Source organism: Ranitomeya imitator, chromosome 3 (assembly GCF_032444005.1).
Source record: "Ranitomeya imitator isolate aRanImi1 chromosome 3, aRanImi1.pri, whole genome shotgun sequence".
Taxonomy (NCBI): Eukaryota; Metazoa; Chordata; class Amphibia; order Anura; family Dendrobatidae; genus Ranitomeya; species Ranitomeya imitator.
In genome coordinates, this window is record NC_091284.1 from 685,823,771 (window position 1) to 685,838,801 (window position 15,031).

General features: G+C 45.7%; 1 protein-coding gene across 1 annotated transcript in view; it reads right to left on the reverse strand.

Moving 5' to 3' along the window:
* Positions 1-15,031, reverse strand: part of PTGES3 (prostaglandin E synthase 3) — a 52,555-nt gene that overhangs the window by 16,840 nt on the left and 20,684 nt on the right. Inside the window, exons 2-3 of the mRNA XM_069758460.1 lie at positions 7,829-7,942; positions 466-535 (exon numbers count right to left, since the gene is read on the reverse strand). Of these exons, the coding sequence (XP_069614561.1) occupies positions 466-535; positions 7,829-7,942 (184 nt within the window). The remainder of the gene's footprint in view (positions 1-465; positions 536-7,828; positions 7,943-15,031) is intronic.

Genomic DNA, 15,031 nt, shown 5'->3' on the forward strand with positions numbered 1-15,031 from the left:
GCTCAGTCAGTGCGGGAAGCTGAAGGTGAGGGACGTAACCAGACACCGGAATGTGAGTATGTAGTGTTTGTTTTTTTTACATTTACAATGGTAACCAGGGTAAACATCGGGTTACTAAGCGCAGCCCTGCGCTTAGTAACCCGATGTTTACCCTGGTTACCCGGGGACTTCGGGATCGTTGGTCGCTGGAGAGCGGTCTGTGTGACAGCTCTCCAGCGACCAAACAGCGACGCTGCAGCGATCAGCATCGTTGTCTAGATCGCTGCAGCGTCGCTAAATGTGACGGTACCTTAAGTATGTGAGTGTACACATTGAACAGAGATAAATGAAGAGAAGAAAAAAATAAAAAAGCAAAGAACCCTGGAATGGTACTCCAATATCTACATCCAGTTGATAAATATTTGCTGATTTCTGGCAGATGAATAAAAGATGACCGAAGAAAAAAAAAAAAAAAAAACAACTTACATTGGGGTCAATAGACTGATACAGGTCGACTTCATTTAAGTGTTTAATGTTATCAGCTCCTCCCAGACAACTGCAAAATGACAAGGAGACAGAATAGCAGGGTGTGAATCAGTTAACGCATTTCCTCCATTGATGAAATTAATACATCTATGTCAAAGGCAAGAACTACCAAAGGAAGCATTAACAGGTCTCAAATACTAGTGGACATTCAGCATTTATGGAGTGAACAATCAGTATTTGTATTCCTCACCTTAATTATTTACCCCTTTCCTAGTTAATGGCGCACTAGATTACAGAAGCACCACGATTAAGTTTATACACGTTTGCCTGGTGTACGGCATTAGGGGTGTTGCATGACACCAAAGAATCCGTGTGTCACATCTCCCCTCCAACCCCTGCGCCAGGTGTAAAGGCCCCCCATACACAGACTAATATCACCTGAACCCACAAATATTTACGGTTCGGCCAACAGTCTGTGTATGGGGCACCGGCCAAATGATGGTCGGGAGAGATGCTGCTCATGCATTTTTGATTTCGGACTGGTGAGCGCATTATTCTCCCTGAGATAAGGCTTCTTTCACACTTCCGTATTCCAAATCTGCCCAGGATGCGTCAAGACGTTGAAATGACGGATCCTGTGCAGATTGCGGAAAACGTGTGCACTGAGCCCGTCTTTCTGATGGACCCGTCGAGCCTATCTGTACCTGTTGTGTATGGGAGTTCGCAGTGGTTTTCCGCTGCGAAAACGCATACACAACACAAACAAGGTTTAAAAAAATAAAAAATAAAAAAATAAAAATCGCAGTATTCTCACCTACCGGAGTTCCCACGCAGCGATGCTCCCGGCAGCTAGCGTTCCTAGTAATACATTGCGAAATTTCGCGAGAAGTCCGTGACTTCTTGCAAAATTTCACTATGTACCATATTTTTCGGACTATAAGACGCACCCCCCTAAATGTGAGGAAAATGGGGGTGCATCTTATAGTTGGAATGCAGGCTTAACGGCAGTGGTGTGGTGGCGGCAGAGGTGCGGGGATGATGAGGCGCAGTGAGCGGTATGGCGTGAGCGGGATCCCTTCCACAGGTGAGGTGATGCAGCAGCCCGGTATCCAAGGAAAGCAGCAGAGCCGGGTGAATCATGGCTTTATCGGTGATGGCGGCCATCTTCCTGAGGCCGCGTTTGCGCTGATGGAGTGCTCTGCTTCCCAGGGCTTCAGGAAAATGGCTGCGGGTGCGCAGATGGAGATCACGGCAGCCATTTTCCTGAAGCTGAGATCTAAATTTGCGAACTCTGCTTCAGGAAAATGGCCACCACGATCTCCATCTGCGCACACGCGGCCATTTTCCTGAAGCCCCGGGAAGCAGAGCACTTCATCTGCGTACGCGCGGCCTCAGGAAGATGGCCGCCGCTACCGATAAAGCCATGATTCACCCAGCTCTGCTGCTTACCTTGGATACCGGGCCGCTGCGTCACCTCACCTTTAGAAGGGACCCTGCTCACTGCGCCTCATCATCCCTGCACCTCTGCCGCCGCCACAGCACTGCTGCGATCCCCCCATGGACACCAGGCCGTGGCATCACCCACCTAAACAGGAAGGGACCCTGCTCAGGTGCACGCCATATCGCCCACCGCATCTCGGCCGACACCATGCCTCCTGTGACCCTGCTCTGCCACCGCCAGCCCTCATGTAAGATACTGTAAATTCGGACAATAATACGGACCCCCATCTTATAAAAAAAACTTTTTTTTCTGCAATTTTTACCCCAAATTTGGGGTGCGTCTTATGGTCCGGTGCGTCTCGTAGTCTGAAAAATACGGTATTACTAGGAAGTAACACTAGCTGCCGGGAACATCGGTGACGCTGCGCGGGAACGCCGGTAGGTGAGAATATTGCGATTTTTTATTTTATTTTTTTAACATTATATCTTGTTACTATTGATGCTGCATAGGCAGCATCAATAGTAAAAAGAGAAAGAGAGCGAGCACTGCAGGGCATCAGAGCAGCATATGACAGGCAGGGGAGGAGGAGTGTCAGCTCTTGCTCTTAGCAGGTGCTCACAGGCCACCTTTTCTAATGGACCCCATGGCCATCTTGTGGCCCAGGGTCACCATGGAAACCATCAGCACAATGCGTTGTGTCGATGGAAGCAGAGAGGGAGCTCACTCCCTCTGCAATGCTCCTCGATATCACTATTGACAGCAGCATCAGAGGGGTTAAATGTCCGCGATTGGTGCCATCATAGATCTGACACCTGCACCAGAACGAGGGGGCGCTAAGCGTGAGCCAAAGCGATCGCGGCCCTGTACATATATAGCAGTTTGCGGGAACACAGCTCCTGCGGCATAAAGCGCATATTGGGAAGAGGTTAAAAGTGCACACAGTGGGGGAGGTCATCAAAGACGGTCTAATAGCAAAAGTTGCCAGTACAGGTAATGTAAGGATGACATGAAAAAACACTAATTGAAATATCCACAATAAAACACTTGAATGTTAAGATTTTAGGGTTTTGTTGAACTCTTAAAGTACAGCTCCGGCAAGATAATTTTTATGATCAGTGGGGGCAAAACCTTTGTGAATCAAACAAATATAGCGCTGAATCAATGCTGTGTCCCCTTCACTGTTTCTTTTTCTCCCAGCAGTGGCTCCTTGTTTATATAGCCATGCAGGGAACTGCAGACAAGTGGATTTTGACAGCTGCTCAGCCAGATTGGCCAGAGGCACCATTGTGAAGGAAACACACTGCATGGGATGTACTGCTTAATCAGTATTGTGGCCCCTTCATTTTAAGGGATGGACCCAAATATCAGATCCCTACGATCATAAAGATAGAATATCCAAAGAATATAAGCATCACTTAAGATATAAGACGGAAATAAACCTTTAAAGCAACCTGTGAAGAAACCAGATTATATCTTTATTACCCAGATGACTATTTTTAGCAAATCAAGAAAAATATGCTGTTATCTATACTTTTGCTTGTGTAAGCCTGTAATAGTGACTTGTAATAGTGACTTGTAAGCTGATATTTCATGTAACAGTGTGCGCTTATCTTTGATGACTAGTGACGTTTGCCGATATGCTAATTATGCATTGTAATTTGGAGCCAATTTGTTGACTTTAAGGCTACGTGCACACGTTCAGGATTTTTCGCAGAAAATTCCTGGGAAAAAACGGACATTTTCTGCAAGAAAACCGCATGCGTTTTTGCCGCGTTTTTTTCCGGACACTTCCCAATGCATTTTGTAGTGGGAAATCCGCAAAAAAAAATGCAAAATTAATGAACATGCTGCGAATTTTACAGCGATGCGTTTTTTTCGCGGAAAAAAACGCATCATGTGCACAAAACATGCGGGATCCATTCTAAATGATGGGATGCTTATTGTATGCTTTTTTTTTTGCAGTTTTATAGTGTTATCGAGAAAAACCGCGAAAAAAAACGCAACGTGTGCACACAGCCTAAAAACAGAGAGGGAAAAACTAAGCAAATAGATTAAATAATCAAGTAATGCTCTTGATCTCACCACCATTGCTCCCTTTATCTTGATGCTGGACTGAAGGACACTTGTTAAATCTAAAAATAGGATACATGCCTCTGTATAAAGAGACTTTCTTCTGGTTGGTGTGACTCTTCAGGATCTCAGCTTAGGGTACTACGGACCTGGCTAGAAGAAAACAGGACTGCTTCATTGACCATCACTGAAACCCCAGAGATATCTTAACCCCTTCACGCCGCGGCCCTTTTTCGTTTTTGTTTTTCGCTCCCCTCCTTCCCAGAGCCATAACTTTTTTATTTTTCGGTCATCAGATCGCTGCTATGTAGCTGAAATGCAGGCTTGCTATGAGCACCGACCACAGGGTGATGCTCACAGCAGGCCGGCATCAGTAACCATAGAGGTCTCAAGGACCTCTATGGTTACCATCCTGACGCATCGCCGACCTCCGATCATGTGACGGGGGTCGGCGATGCGCTCATTTCCGGCCACGCAGCCGGAAGCAGTAGTTAAATGCTGATGTCAGTGTTGACAGCAGCATTTAACAGGTTAATAGCGGCGGGTGAATCGCGATTTCACCTGCCGCTATTGCGCGCACATGTCAGCTGTACAAAACAGCTTACATGTCGTAACTTTGATGTGGGCTCACCGCCGGAGTCCAGATCAAAGGGGGAGACAGGACATGCGCAGTACTAGTATGGCGCATGTCGTGAAGGGGTTAAATAATCCAAGTTGGGACAATCGATTCACCTGGCCACATACCTCACTGATCTCGGTTAGCTTCCTAAGCTTGTCGTTACCTCCTCACAGTGGGGGCCTGCCAAAAGTGGGGAGCCACTGGTGAGGTTATGCAACATTGGAAGCAGCTCTAATCCTGGCGAATCAACGGAAGGGTCAGACTCTGTTATTTGCACCATCTTGGGTATTTGCTGGGACGTTTCTGTAACCTGTTGTGTGTTGGTGGTTCAATAAATTATTGCCACTTTTACCCTCACCCTGTGTTGTCTGGGTAGCGTTATGTCCATGTTAAAAGGGAGAGCGGGCGTTCGGCAGGACGATCCCTGGTTCATGCAGTTCTGGCTAGCAGACCCTGGGGTGCTCGCCGATGTCCCCACCCCCCCGTTTGTCTTCATACAACCCTCCATTCAAAACAGAAAATGTGACAGTATCTGGTCACTATATGTCAACAAACCTTCTGCCATACTCATGAATGATCCCATTTTCATGCTCGATGCAACCTTTGTACCTTTACAAAACCTATGCAGAGAATGGTACGAAACTCTGGGACATTAAAACCCCCTTACACCTTCCCTGCATGGACACCACACCAGGGTTCATTAGGGTGCTTTCATATTGTGTTCAGGCACCCGTTCAGTGACCCCGTTGGGGCTTATGACGCAATCTACTACCTCTCTGTCCACCTCCAGTAGGTGTAAACGCCTGAAAACGATGCACGGCAGAACGTACATCCGCTGTGGGCACCATTATAGTCTATGGCCCAGTCAGCGCATACGTCTAAGACTATGTGCACATGATGCGGATTTAGTGCGGATCCGCAGCGTATTTTTCTGCGCAGAAACGCTGCAGATCCGCACTGTGATTTACAGTACAATGTAAATCAATGTGAAAAAAAGCTGTGCGGAAAAATCCGCGCCGAAACGCTGCGGATTTAAAAGAAGTGCATGTCACTTTTGTGCGGATCTGCAGCGTTTTTGCACCCTTCCATTATAGAAATCCGCAGTGGTAAAAACCGCAGAAAGTCTGCACAAAATCCATATCAATTCTGCATAAAAACCACAGCAAATCTGCACCTGTGGTTTCTGCCAGCAGATGCGGATTTTGTGCAGAAAATTCTGCACCCCATTCCACATCGTATGCACATAGCCTTAATCCTGCTTTGAGGGAGATTCCGACAATCCCTGACAGGGCCACTGAACGGGTGCCTAAACACAATGTGACAGCACCCTTAGAGGGGGTGCTTTAAGATTTCCCAAATATGGTTTAAATATAGTTAAGTCTGAGTATATATGGGCCATTCGGTTAAATTAGGAATCAGAACGCACAAATGTTACAGGATCATCTAATAGTAGGACACTAATTACGTTCACCATGTATTTACCATATATAATTTTAAGTTTTGACAGTAGGGGGAATAAGTGCACACGGCCAGCTTTAGCGTGTTAATTGTATTACAGATTTAAGAATCATTTATTGTCCTTAGTGTCACAGTCCGACATCAACAGATCCTTTGAACGGTTGTTTCTGCAAGTGTCAAGAGACTTATCTGCAAAACAGCCAGATCACAATGGGAATATCTTAATGACAACAGTTGGCAGTGGGAAAACAACAGAGAACATGGCAATTTGTGTATAAGCATGAAGGTGGTACTGTGAGAACCTGTGGAAACAGGTTCATGGCAGACAGCTTTATAACACGTCTTCTAGTGTTAGAACAATAACAGGAGAGCTCTAGGGTGCACTGCAAGCAATGGGATGAGAAGCTCAGGAGAGAAAAGGCAAATATGGTAACTAATGCAGTATGCTCATTGGTGATGTGATTGCAGCATACTGACATGACAAATAACGGCAACAAGTCAAGTTTTTGAAAGTTGTAACAAGTGCCCTCAATAACAGCAGGAATACAATCAAGTCTGGCACAACATAGGCCAGTACTTTAAAGCTATGCAAATCCCCCTCTGATCCTAGAAAGTGGGATCAGCTGCAGTCCCCTTCAGAGCCACCTGGCCAGATATTCAGGAAGCACTCAAAACTAAATCATGGCTACACTGTACAATTAAAGAGAATTTGAAACCCCCCTGTACCCAGGCGCAGGTTGTGCCGCCACTCCCGCTGCGTTATTATCTGGAGCGTTGAGGTCACGTCGTCACCACTACGGCCAGTACCTGAGCGCAGTGGCCTGTGCTGTCCACTTGGCAGAACAGTTCAATTCAGTTATTGGCTACAGACGACCAACAGAAACAGAAAGCGGAAACAGCAGCAGCGACTTACATTTTTAATCGCACTGTAATACTTTATGGGACAACTTGAGGTTTGCATGGGGAACTTTGGGGTACCCATGACTGAGCACTTTAATTGAGGTTTTAAGAAGAACAAAGCAATGTTGACATTTAGTTTGATATTTTTTTTTAAGTTAAAGAAAGTGATTTTTTTTATTATGTATTATTATTATTTATTTATATAGCACCATTGATTCCATGGTGCTGTACATGAGAAGGGGTTACATACAAATTACAGATATCACTTACAGTAAGCAAACTAACAATGACAGACTGATACAGAGGGGCGAGGACCCTGCCCTTGCGGGCTTACATTCTACAGGGTATGGGTCACTATGCACGTGTTAATATGTACAGGTTTTTATTTCTCATAAGGCTGCACCCAAAAATGCCAGTGTGGGCACAGCTGCCCTGCTAGAGCCATCACTGCGCAGTATTAGTACGACATCTTGTGTTAAATTCCTACATGCAGTATAACTGTATATGCCAGCACAGCAAGGGGTTAATGATACTATTTTAAAGTACACAAGTTGCCAACACAGGGCAATAACATACTACAGATATTGAGAAGGAGTATTGCACATGTGACTTTCCTGGCTCTGTGCACTGGAGGCATGTGGCTGGCACTGGTATTTGGGAGGTTTGTAGGGGATGCGGTGGTCTTAGTAGTACCCTAGATCTGGCACTCTAGGGGGTAAAAGGAGTACATGGTTAGGGGATGTGGAGATTTGAAACCCCTTAAACAAGGGCTATAAAGGGCTATTTGCGGTTAACGAAGCATTTAGTACTGTGAGGTCTGTCACTATAGGCAAACATTACAACTTTAAGAACGCGTACTCACTGACAGAACTTACCTGAAGGTAAATTTATCTTTTTCAAAGTCTACTTTCACTTCTTTGCTGTCCTCAACGCAGAATTCGACAAAGACATAATCCCTCCTATCGTACCACTTTGCAGAGGCTGGCTGCCTGTGGGCGCAGATAGAGGAGTTAAGAAAGATTTGTAACAATTACATGATCATTTAGGGCTCATGCTGAGGTCTGTGGATTCTGGTCGGATCAGAACCTAGCGTGATCGGCTTAAGAGAAATATATGAAGGAGTCATGCTCCGCCAGACTTGTGGTCCGTTCGTGATTGGACCGAAATCCACACATTGGCACGAGCCCTGAAAAGGCATAAAACTAACAGCCAAGTAAGTATTATCATTGAGATTTAAAGACCTATCACCTAGTCAAACGTGGGCCCCTCATTGTATTCCGACTGGCCCCAAATATTCAATTTTCATTCTCTTTAAATATGTCACATGTTTCCAGATATGGGTCTTTTTATTTGGTGCTACTTTTTGTTATCTTTACCAAGGAGGCATTGCCCACCCGACAATGCAGAGCAGCATAATCACACAACCTTAAAGTCATGTGAGCATCGCCCCCCTTGGCAAAAGAACATTAAAATTAGCACTAAATAAAAAGTGCCCATATCTCTGGAAACTTTAACTCCTTAACGACTAATGACGGATCTAGCCATTATTGGACGCCTCCCCGTTTCTGGCACGACAGCCGATCTGATTAGTTGACATGTGACGCTACCAGCAGCAGGAGGAATTGCGATCCACCCACGGCTGTTAACCTGTTAAATGCCGCTGTCAAACGCTGACAGTGGCATTTAACATCCATTTCCGGCAATCGCGCCGGAAATCCGCCCTTTGGTGACCCCCCCGTCACCGATAGGTTGGCATGACAACCAGAGGTCTCCTGGAGACTTCTATGGTTGTCACTGCTGGCTTGCTATGAGCGCCACCTGGTGGTCAGCGCTCATAGCAAGTGAAATATTCTGCTACATGCAGGTGATCTGATTATTGCCTGTATGTAACAGAGCCGATTTTTTTTTTAGATATTTTTATGAAGCACAACTTTAGTTAATTACAAATTTAAAGTTTAGAATTTTTTTCTGCATTAGTTAATTTTTTACAGACTTCTAAAGTTTTGAAAAAACGCAAAATTTGGCCTGATATGGCTTTACATATTTTATCATATCTCGGGCTAGAATTTAGATAAAGAGGTCGGAGGGGCATAATTTTTCTCATAACGGTGCCAGCTTTCATTTGATATGTCACAAGACTTTCTTTATATTTTGTTTTGAAGAAATCAAATTCAAAATTTTGATGCGCAATTGTGAAAAAAATGTATGTTTTAAATTTGTGAAAAAATGCATGTGTGTTACTTGTGTTCTTGTTTATATTCGTACAGGGATTCAACTTAGAACCCATCACATTTTTTTTTTATTTTTTTTTTAAGCCTTGAATCATGTGATTTTATGTTTGTGTGAGTTTCTTCCCTTTTTCTTTTCAAATTACAACTTATTGAATTCAACATTTATATGCAATACACATAAAAAACAAGTACTGAAGTGCCAGAATAAATACATCTTAATCATCATAACACAACTTTGCTCAGCATTTCCAACCTGAATGCATTGAACAAACCAAAAGAGAAAAAAGTGATCATATCCTCGAGTGTGATTTTTGAAATAGTCTCATGCTAGTTATGTTAAAAACAAGATTAAAAGAACCAATATTTTTACCACCTATTTATACATGTAACAATATTTTCTACTATATCACTAAACATGTCATTTATGAAGTGTTTAAGAAGAATAGTACAGTAGTTAAACTCTCGTTCTATAAAATATGAACTAATCAAACAATTAATAGTGCGTTTTTAAACTGCCTTTTATCATCAATGTGTCCCTTCTAGTGGGTGAAATGTCATCTTGTTCATAAGCGCTTACTAGCAATGGCCATGTCCTTTTGTGTCAGAGTATGTGCGGCCGGTCATGGTGTTTGGCTTCACCTGAGTTAATATCTGATTTTTGTTAACTTTTACAATGCCTGGTTTTCTTGGATACACAAAGGACGGCGCTGGACCAGAAGCTGCAGAAAGGTCACTTCTACATTTTCACAATCTTTGGAGAGTACAGTAGCCGCCACCAGCGCCGATCATGTTCACAGGTCACATCACCAGTTATGCCATCCATTGCCGATCTTGTGCCGCCTTCTACCACTTCATGGACGTCACTGTCTTTGCTGAATGAATGAACATGGCCTCAGGAGGCTGGAGCTGCCGGCCTGTCATCTGCTCTGCATTCACTGTCTACCTCTGTTCATTCTCAGGCTGAGCCCTAACAAAGCTTTTTCCTCTGTCCTCTCCTGCTTCTAAGGCTACTTTCACACTAGCGTCGGAATCTCCCAGTCGCAATGCGTCGGGCAGAGATTCCGACGCTAGCGTTTGACGCACTGCACAACGGGTGCAGCGGATGCATTTCTCCGGCGCATCCGCTGCCCCATTGTGAGGTGCGGGGAGGTGGGGGCAGAGAAAAAGCGGTCCGTCAGGAGCAAAAAACGTTACGGTTGCGACGTGTGGCAAAGCGTCGCCAATGTTAATCTATGGGGCAAAAACGCATCCTGCAAACAACTTTGCAGGATGCGTTTTTTGCCATAAACGACGCATTGCGACGTCTGGCAAAAATGCCAGTGTGAAAGCAGCCTTAGCTGTAACATAATACAATAATACAGTAATATCTAAAAATCATGGATTATTTGGCAAATATAGACCCCAAACTTTTAGACCACAGGCTGAACAGATCTGAATTCGAGATTTTCGAATTGACACTGTAATCCGTTTGCATGGGTAAAATATTATCAAAGATACTCTTGTGGCATATCTGGTGAAAGCCTGTACAGTTCCAAGTAGAATGGTTTTTATTTTTTTTATCTTTTTTCTAGCCAGAGTTATGAGGAGAAATGTAAAGGCAGACAACACCGAAATTCACACTTTTTCCAAAATTTGAAAATTAAAAAAAAACAAAAAACAAAATCTAGAAATTTTTTACCTCACATTTTGCATTCTCTGACACACTATTACCAAATAAAATCTCAAAAGAATTAAAAATATAAAAGTTCAAATCACCCCCCTTTTTGTCCCATTCAAAATAAAACAAGAAAAAAAAAATTCAAACCTACACATATTTGGTATCACTGCATTCAAAATCCCCCGATCAATTACAAAAAAAAAAGATTAACCTGATCACTAAACGGCGTAGCAAAAAAAAAAAAAAAAAAAGTAAAAACGTCAGAATTATGTTTCTTTGTTCACCGCGACATTGCATTAAAATGCAACAACGGGCAATCAAAAAATCGTATCTGCACCAAAATGGTATCGTTAAGGCTATGTGCACACGTTGCGGATTCTCTGCGGATCCCCAGCGTTTTTTGCGGTGCAGAAATGCTGCAGATCCGCAATTGATTTACAGTACAAAGTAAATCAATAAGAAAAAAAAAAAAGCTGCGCACTTTGCGGAAAATCCGCTACGGAAACGCTGCGGTTTAAAAGAAGTAGCATGTCACTTCTTTTTTGCGAATCTGCAGCGTTTTTGTACCCATTCCATTATAGAAATCCACAGGGGTAAAAAAAGCAGCAATTCCGCAAAAAAACCGCAACAAATTCGCAGGTGCGTTTTCTTCCAGGAGAGGCAGAATCCGCACCAGAAATTCCTAAGGCTAATCCGCAACGTGTGCAGATAGCCTAAAAGAGTAAGCTCGGCGCACAAAAAATAAGCCCTCATCCAACCCCAGATCACGAAGTTTGGAAATTTTTTTCACCACTTAGATAAAAATAACCTAGACATGTTTGGTGTCTATGAACTCGTAATGACCTGGAAAATCATAATGGCTGGTCAGTTTTAGCATTTAGTGAACCAAATAAAAAAGCCAAACAAAAAATAAGTGTGGAATTGCGTTTTTTTTTTGGCAACTTCACCGCTCTTTGAATTCTTCTCCCGTTTTCCAGGACACGATATGTTAAAACCAATGGTGACGTTCAAAGGTACAACTTGTCCCGCAAAAAAACAAGCCCTCACATGGCCATATTGATGGAAAAATAAAAAAGTTATGGTTCTGGGAAGAAGGGAAACGAAAAACCAAAAATACCTCGTCATGAAGGGGTCAATAAAGGAGCAAAACCTGGTCACTCGACCTGGTGGCAGGACTATAAGTGTGAGATTTTCTGTGGGTGCCATTTAGAAATTAGGTTACAGAATCAAGTGAGCTTATTAATATGGCATATTACATTAACTATGAAGTGCAACTTATTTGTTCAATTAAGACAGACAATTTTGTAAGTAATAGTGTAAGCAACACAAGCCAAAACTAAAATGAGAACATTGAATTACTAAATACTTCAAAAGTCACGGCATTAAATATTGCCATATGAAAAAGATTCTCATGACAACGCTGGTTAAAGAGGAATTATAAATTGCAAAAACTAGAGCCAAGAGGGTGGAAGGCACCGTCACTACAGTACAACCTGAAGTATGTCAGAAACAGCTTTGTTGAAAAAAGGAAAGAAACATACTAGAACCAGGGATCACCAGAGTAAATAAAAATAATTTTATTTGAGTCAAAAGAAAACACCAAACAATTTAAAAACAGAATGGTACATACCCCCCTAGTGGGGTCAGCCCCCCCAAGACCGATTCACTATCACAGGACAGTCATCGTGATTACTCGTTAATCCCGCCTCCTGCACAGTAGCTCCGCCCCCCACCACATGAGGCTCCATCCCCACACCCCATTACCACACGAGGCTCCATCCCCACACCCCATTACCACACGAGGCTCCATCCCCACACCCCATTACCACACGAGGCTCCGTCCCCACACCCCATTACCACACGAGGCTCCGTCCCCACACCCCATTACCACACGAGGCTCCGTCCCCACACCCCATTACCACACGAGGCTCCGTCCCCACACCCCATTACCACACGAGGCTCCGTCCCCACACCCCATTACCACACGAGGCTCCGTCCCCACACCCCATTACCACACGAGGCTCCGTCCCCACACCCCATTACCACACGAGGCTCCGTCCCCACACCCCATTACCACACGAGGCTCCGTCCCCACACCCCATTACCACACGAGGCTCCGTCCCCACACCCCATTACCACACGAGGCTCCGTCCCCACACCCCATTACCACACGAGGCTCCGTCCCCACACCCCATTACCACACGAGGCTCCGTCCCCACACCCCATTACCACACGAGGCTCCGTCCCCACACCCCATTACCACACGAGGCTCCGTCCCCACACCCCATTACCACACGAGGCTCCGTCCCCACACCCCATTACCACACGAGGCTCCGTCCCCACACCCCATTACCACACGAGGCTCCGTCCCCACACCCCATTACCACACGAGGCTCCGTCCCCACACCCCATTACCACACGAGGCTCCGTCCCCACACCCCATTACCACACGAGGCTCCGTCCCCACACCCCATTACCACACGAGGCTCCGTCCCCACACCCCATTACCACACGAGGCTCCGTCCCCACACCCCATTACCACACGAGGCTCCGTCCCCACACCCCATTACCACACGAGGCTCCGTCCCCACACCCCATTACCACACGAGGCTCCGTCCCCACACCCCATTACCACACGAGGCTCCGTCCCCACACCCCATTACCACACGAGGCTCCGTCCCCACACCCCATTACCACACGAGGCTCCGTCCCCACACCCCATTACCACACGAGGCTCCGTCCCCACACCCCATTACCACACGAGGCTCCGTCCCCACACCCCATTACCACACGAGGCTCCGTCCCCACACCCCATTACCACACGAGGCTCCGTCCCCACACCCCATTACCACACGAGGCTCCGTCCCCACACCCCATTACCACACGAGGCTCCGTCCCCACACCCCATTACCACACGAGGCTCCGTCCCCACACCCCATTACCACACGAGGCTCCGTCCCCACACCCCATTACCACACGAGGCTCCGTCCCCACACCCCATTACCACACGAGGCTCCGTCCCCACACCCCATTACCACACGAGGCTCCGTCCCCACACCCCATTACCACACGAGGCTCCGTCCCCACACCCCATTACCACACGAGGCTCCGTCCCCACACCCCATTACCACACGAGGCTCCGTCCCCACACCCCATTACCACACGAGGCTCCGTCCCCACACCCCATTACCACACGAGGCTCCGTCCCCACACCCCATTACCACACGAGGCTCCGTCCCCACACCCCATTACCACACGAGGCTCCGTCCCCACACCCCATTACCACACGAGGCTCCGTCCCCACACCCCATTACCACACGAGGCTCCGTCCCCACACCCCATTACCACACGAGGCTCCGTCCCCACACCCCATTACCACACGAGGCTCCGTCCCCACACCCCATTACCACACGAGGCTCCGTCCCCACACCCCATTACCACACGAGGCTCCGTCCCCACACCCCATTACCACACGAGGCTCCGTCCCCACACCCCATTACCACACGAGGCTCCGTCCCCACACCCCATTACCACACGAGGCTCCGCCCCCCCACCCCATTACCACACGAGGCTCCGCCCCCCCACATTACCACATGCAGCACTTCCTTTCTATGTAATTCAACCACTTCAGCCAAGGTAAACGTACATTTAATTGCATAAATCACCAGCAGCATTAATTAGATATCAATGAGCGTGCCGAGCGTTAGCTGGCTAGAAACAGCTAGTGTAATTCTATTCATCATACAATAATCCGGCCATGACAAAAAATGCACATATACAAAGAATATGCAAATATATCAATAGGCTATCAAAACTATTCGATGTACAATGTGTCAATATAGCACCTGCAGTAGAAGAACCCCTAATTTTGCTCATTGTGTGCGTGCACCTATAACTAGCTCAATGAGCAGGAGAATACATATAATACAGATCACAAAAGACAAGGCAAGTAAACAAACTCCCCAAAAAATGCTATACCAGAAATGAAACACTCAAATCAGCATAGTCAAATACGTATGAATCCTGGAATAGGCTGCATACTCAGTAGACCTTATTACATACTAATAGTGGCTGAGATGATACTCAAGAAAGAAGCAATAAACAGAGTCTATAGCCACTATGGGAAAGGGTTAATATGCAGTCAATCCTGACATACAGTGGAAATGCGCATAAGAGTATATAAAAAAATA